Source organism: Trichoplusia ni, chromosome 3 (genome assembly GCF_003590095.1).
Source record: "Trichoplusia ni isolate ovarian cell line Hi5 chromosome 3, tn1, whole genome shotgun sequence".
NCBI classification, from domain to species: Eukaryota; Metazoa; Arthropoda; class Insecta; order Lepidoptera; family Noctuidae; genus Trichoplusia; species Trichoplusia ni.
In genome coordinates, this window is record NC_039480.1 from 1,840,140 (window position 1) to 1,845,932 (window position 5,793).

General features: G+C 34.8%; 1 protein-coding gene across 1 annotated transcript; it reads left to right on the forward strand.

Annotated features, from left to right (window-relative positions):
* The first annotated feature begins 2,325 nt into the window (after positions 1-2,325).
* On the forward strand, positions 2,326-3,542 carry LOC113508817. The gene has a single exon (XM_026891946.1). The coding sequence runs from the start codon at positions 2,341-2,343 to the stop codon at positions 3,169-3,171; it is 831 nt and encodes a 276-aa protein (XP_026747747.1). The 5' UTR covers positions 2,326-2,340; the 3' UTR covers positions 3,172-3,542.
* Positions 3,543-5,793: the final 2,251 nt, after the last annotated feature.

Here is a 5,793-nt window from a genome sequence, read left to right on the forward strand (position 1 = left end):
ACTGTTGTTCTTCCAACAGTTTTGCCCCATATTAAGAATGAGCACAAACAGAATGTGGATTTGGAACAGCGGTCCCTTATGTTATGGAGACGGTGTTCGGACTAAAGCTTTTGGACAGCTGATGACGACTGGGCAGTGGCGGGTGACAGTTTATATTGTGAGTAGGTTACGTACCCCACTGTCGTGTCACAAATATATTTTATAAATTAACATGTTTGTACATACAGAATTCTTGTATAGTTAAAATAATGATTAACAGCTTGGATTGCTTTCCCTTATGCTTTATACATATTTAATGTATATTTTAAAGTAGTGGTTAATATGTAAATCCATAGGAAAAATCTTAGTTTTACTTTCTTAATCATTTGACAGCTTCCTTATCTAGGTCAAAATCAACGAGACTCAAAGCCATCTCCACTTCATTTCTTATCCGGGCGTCCTCCGGGCCGATTCAAGCCCAGTTCACGGGGTAATTCGTTATTTTTATTGTTTTTTGTTATTATGATTCTGTCCCCCGGATTACTGTCCGTGATACATAGCCAAGTACTGGATGCGTTTAATTGCCCCGGACGCTTTCCCCGTACGCGATAAATAATAAGATTAAGGTGGGAAATAGTGGATTTGGATGTTTATAATATGGGCGTTACTTACCCTTTATGTGTGCGTTCTCGTTTGTTCAATGGAATATAATATTTTTATACAAAGTTTGGAGATGGTCGAGATTCATGTCTGTTTGTGTTTGGTATAAGTTTTTAGTTTTGATGCTAAAGAGATTTTGTAATGTAAAGTGAATGAAAGTATGTATAGACTTAAAATATGTGTCCTTATAGTAATATGGTTTGTAAAATTAAAATAGTGTGAATGATTCTTAAAAACCTTCGACCGTCTAAAATATAAACAAAATTAAGTATAACATTTGACCAGTATTGTAAAACACGGTTTAATGTAATTTAGATAAAAGAAGCTAGTTAAACAATTTTTGCCGAACCCTACACATTTATGATTTTGCCAAGTTCCCTTAATTCACATAGCATAATGAAATTTGTTTTCATAATTATCATACTAAAGAGCAAAGAGTTTAAAATATGTGTACCGCAGAAAATGTGATGTTTTGTTCCGAAAAAGTTAAAAATAATAACTGGCTGGGTCACAATTTGAAACAAACAACTTTACGATGTAGGTAATATCAGGCCTTCTCATTAGGGCGCTGGTATCCGAGTATTTGGATAGGATGGCGACAACAAAAGTGTTAGGATTTCAAAAAGATAATAATAAAAATGCATTAGGTAAGGTTTTAAAAAAATAATAACTATTCAGTACTTTTGTTTAGAGTTATGAGGTATTTATGCTAATATATCACAAATTATTTGGTAATGATATAATAACTATCAACTAAAAAACAAACATAATTAACAAACAAAACATTTTAATGAACTGACAATTGAATTAAAATATAAAAAAAGATTTGCTCGCATCAAATAATGTTCTCCGATTTATTTATAAACTGTTAAAACAAATAAAAAATTCACAAGGAACCAACTGCCTTATGATTTTATTGTCTTCATTATTCAAAACCTTTATAACTTTTTTATATTTTAACAAAATCGTAACTTTATATAATATTTACACTGAACTTATTCGCACGAGAACGTCGCTTTCTACAAAACAATAAACTAATTTAACAGCTAAACAAATAAAATTCTTATTTCACTTATTTATATCTATTGACAATAAAAAATATGAAATACTAGAGCACTTTACCGCGGCAGTGTACCCTGTATTATAAATCCGGTGTAACGCTCATTTCAAAACGATAATTAAGCGACAGCCGGTCGTTGTTCACAAAAGGTGCCTTGTTTATTACAATACAACGTATGCGCACGGGTGCGTCCTTTTTGCATATTCACTGTGTACTAAAGATGAATCTACTTATAGCACTTAGTTCATAGATTTATTGAAATGAGTTGTGGAGAAGGTAATTAAATTTGATCGTCGATTGTTTTTGCAAATGATCACTGGAATCTATTAATTTTATTGATGCTTTGCAAGTCAAGGATTAACTATATTTAGATGTTAGTATATTTGTTCTTATTATCACAAACAAAGCTAATTAGTTCTTTCAATCTTTCTGTTGAGGTGATTGTTTACCCGCAAGCAGATATACTTAATAATAGTAAACAATAATATATTTTTGTGTCTAATTTACAGTAGGTAATCTCTATTATTGTAGATTATCGTTATCGCAAATTACTAATCATAGAAATCCCTTCGGGATCGGTCTCGAACAAAACTAATTAGGGAAACAAAACATACCTAATGCGATAGCAACATCATTATCTAATGACCCAAAACAATGCGCTAGCGCAGTTTATAACCGCGTTAATCTCAGTCACACCTCAGTCACCGCCGCTTGCCCGAGGTGGAAGGTCGTTCAAAATGTGCAGTTCATTCCTAGATTCCGAAGCGATATTACTAGGCAACGAGCAATGGATACAGCTCGACCAAAAGTGGGGGGAACCAGTAGACTTGGAAACAGATGAAGAATTACCATCACAACTCAAACCGGTCTTCAGCACTTTGGACTTAATGAAAACTACCTTCGATTCTTCGTTCATGTTCAAAAAAGTACGAAGAAAAGTTGGCAGAAGACTTTCAAAAGCGGGAGTGCTGGACTACAAGGACTTTCTGCAGGACCTTCAAGAGAAGAAACAACCAAAGGACTTTTATTACATCAATGGACAGATTCTATCAGCAGCATCAGTGGAAGAGATTTGCGATACCATAGACGACATCTTCAAATCAGTCGAGAAGCTGTCTTCAGCGACCAGTACTGTTCGCAAGAATCCATTCCCAGACAAGATCAGCTGCAGCATTTCCATCGATGATCTCTCCTTTGACGACACTCCATCTCAAAAGGAAACAAGTGAAGGTGGTGTGGACAGGTTCATCGACGAAGCGTTTGAGAAACTGAACCATCTGTCAAATATGCCTCTAGATGATGAAGCGACAAGGGCATCGGTGACGACGCTCGTAAGAAGGTTTAGTTCAATCCTGCGCAGTCCGGGGGTCAACTGCAGTCCCCGTCGACAGCGGCAGTGTTGCAACAACTTCAAAGAATTAGCTGAGTTTTGGAAAACTCAGGCTTTTAACAATGAGGAAACAAGACATTAGTGTTAGGATTATATGAATATGTCGGTACTTTTTGTACCACTGTGCTTAGCAAATATTGTGCAAATAAGTGTTATATTGTAAGGTAATTGTGATTCTTCTTATCCTACTTGATTTAGCAAGGATGAATGATGTACATTATGGAACGCAATAAATAATTGAGTATTGAGTAAGTTGTGAATAATATTTAAAGGGAAATAATTTTCGTTTTGCATTGTATTATGTTGAAAACTGTTTCGGTAATATAAATAGATAATTTATTGGAATTAGATATTGTGATAAGTTTCTTATGATGTGGGTAGCTTAATGTTGGTTAGTTGAAAATTAAATGTGAATGTTTGTAAAGTGAGCATTATTAAATATGATTATTTGAAATAAATTTCCTTCATACGATCTTTTTTATTGTTCCTTTTTTCATCATCTCTCATTTTTTTTACATAGGTAACGTATCGCAGTAGGAGCGGAATTTCAAGTTATTTTATTAGTTAACCAAACGTTAAAGATACCGCTTATAATTTAACAACATACCACAAACCTAATACTAATTTTCAGTAGATTGTTTCTATTCTGCTAGGTTGTAATTTAATTAGTACTTTAATTAACATTTACACTTACATCTTTCTTAGTCGAGTAAAGACATTATCATTGACAAGAAGTGTACATATGGACCCACTTACTACAGAAATAACAATAGTTTAACACATATCCGCATCAGTCAATATTTTCATCAGTATTGATGAATATAATGAAGAAGACTTTTTAAATATTATATTCGAAATACCTATCAAGCTAGCTTTTTCAATGTTGTTCGGTGATGATGAACCAGGTGACTGAAGTATTTAGATATTTTATATAGTTGGAGGAAGCTGGCAAAACATATGTATCCATGACGTAAACAGAACCGTTACCGAGCTATTACTTAATTACCTGAACGGACAACAAATAGAAATTCATGGTTCATTACCCAAACAACCGTGGCTTGGTTCAGGTCCTCGCAGGACACGGGCCAAGTTAGTCGCTAAATCACGAGCGGTGCCTGTGGACCTCAGATGAGGTACACACGGGAGTCGAGATGGGAGCGGAGCCGTTTGTGTCTGTCTAATTGGGATCTGAGCATTCGACGGAAGATAGAACTGGATCTTCATTCTGGACTTCAAAGTTGGAACTACTTTTACTAATACTTATTTGAAACTCAATACACCACTTCGCTGCCACCCATTAGTTAAACAATAGAAATATTCACCAATGACTCACGGGACTGATAAATGGTTGCTTTTTTGTGGGTAACTAAATATATCATAACATAGCTAACATTAAGCAGCAGAATGTAAATTTCGGGTTAAGTAGGAAATCCTTAAGTGTAACAGTAAAGAAACAGAAAAATTAAAATGGAGGACCCAAGGAACTCCACTTGGATTGACAAGTTCCTTCCAAGCGTTTTCCCTTCAAAACCAGCAGTCCTGCACCCAGTTCCTCCCCGCATGTCCGCAATGTTTCGCGCACTGACCGGAAGCAGAAACTTATTCGGGCTTGTTCATGAGAGTTGGACAGTTTGTCAATTTATGAGCACTGAGTACAATAACGCGAGCGCAGCGGATCGGACGGAAGGCAGATGCTGTTAATTGAGTTAGCGTGATTAGCTATCTGTTTGTGCCGTGTTTGTGTCACGGTGACGATTACATCCTTATTTGGTGTTGAAGAAGGGACAGGTGTGTATCCTGTCCTGTCTTGCCCTGTTCCTGTACATTGTTATTGCATTTTTTTTGTTAAGCACTTTATTTTAATTGTGTTCATTGTTTGAGATTCTGTATTTAGAGCTCATATAGAAGTTAAACGTGCAATAGTTAAAAGTCAAAAGGAAAAAATGTGCATTTGTTTCAATCATTGACAATGACGTTTTTAATATAAAGTTACTTAACAAAATACCAAACAAGCCATATAAGTCTACAAAATTGATAACTTGCAAATTTTGTTCAGCTGATAACATTATTTTTATAGAATAACAAATATTTTCTTAAAATTTGTCTATTGCTTTCTTGAAGATATTCATCTCCTTACATAAAATCAGAGTATTTTTTTATAAAATACAATATTCGACTTTGTCCAAACACTATAAACACTTGAAAAAAACCGAAGCCTTAATGTCAGAAATCCTTTTCTACTTTGAACCAATCCATACCTTCATCGAAATTAACTAACCCCAGTGTATCCCAGCTTCATTCACCATTCGCCAGCAATCCCATGAACAACAACTTGGTACTGTTTAATTAGGTGTAACGCATGCGCTGCGGTCTCGGCAACCTCCTAAACTTGTGATATTATACGACAACTATGGCTCTTGTTAGTTCCAGATTGGTCTCAAAAACCCATTGGTTTCGTGTGTGTATGTGTGAGTTGCGGATTTTAGTCGACTTTGAAGATTATTTTTAATTCTGGTTTTGTTGTCGTATAGTTTTGATATAAATGAATAATTATTGCTTCAATATTAAGTACATCGGCTAAAAAAATAATTTACGAGTACATATATGGGAAGAGAGCTAAGCTAATACTATCAAAAAGCCCCAATGTTACCAAGTGAAATTGATTATTTAAAAACATGTATTACAAAAACAAAAAAAAACGTTC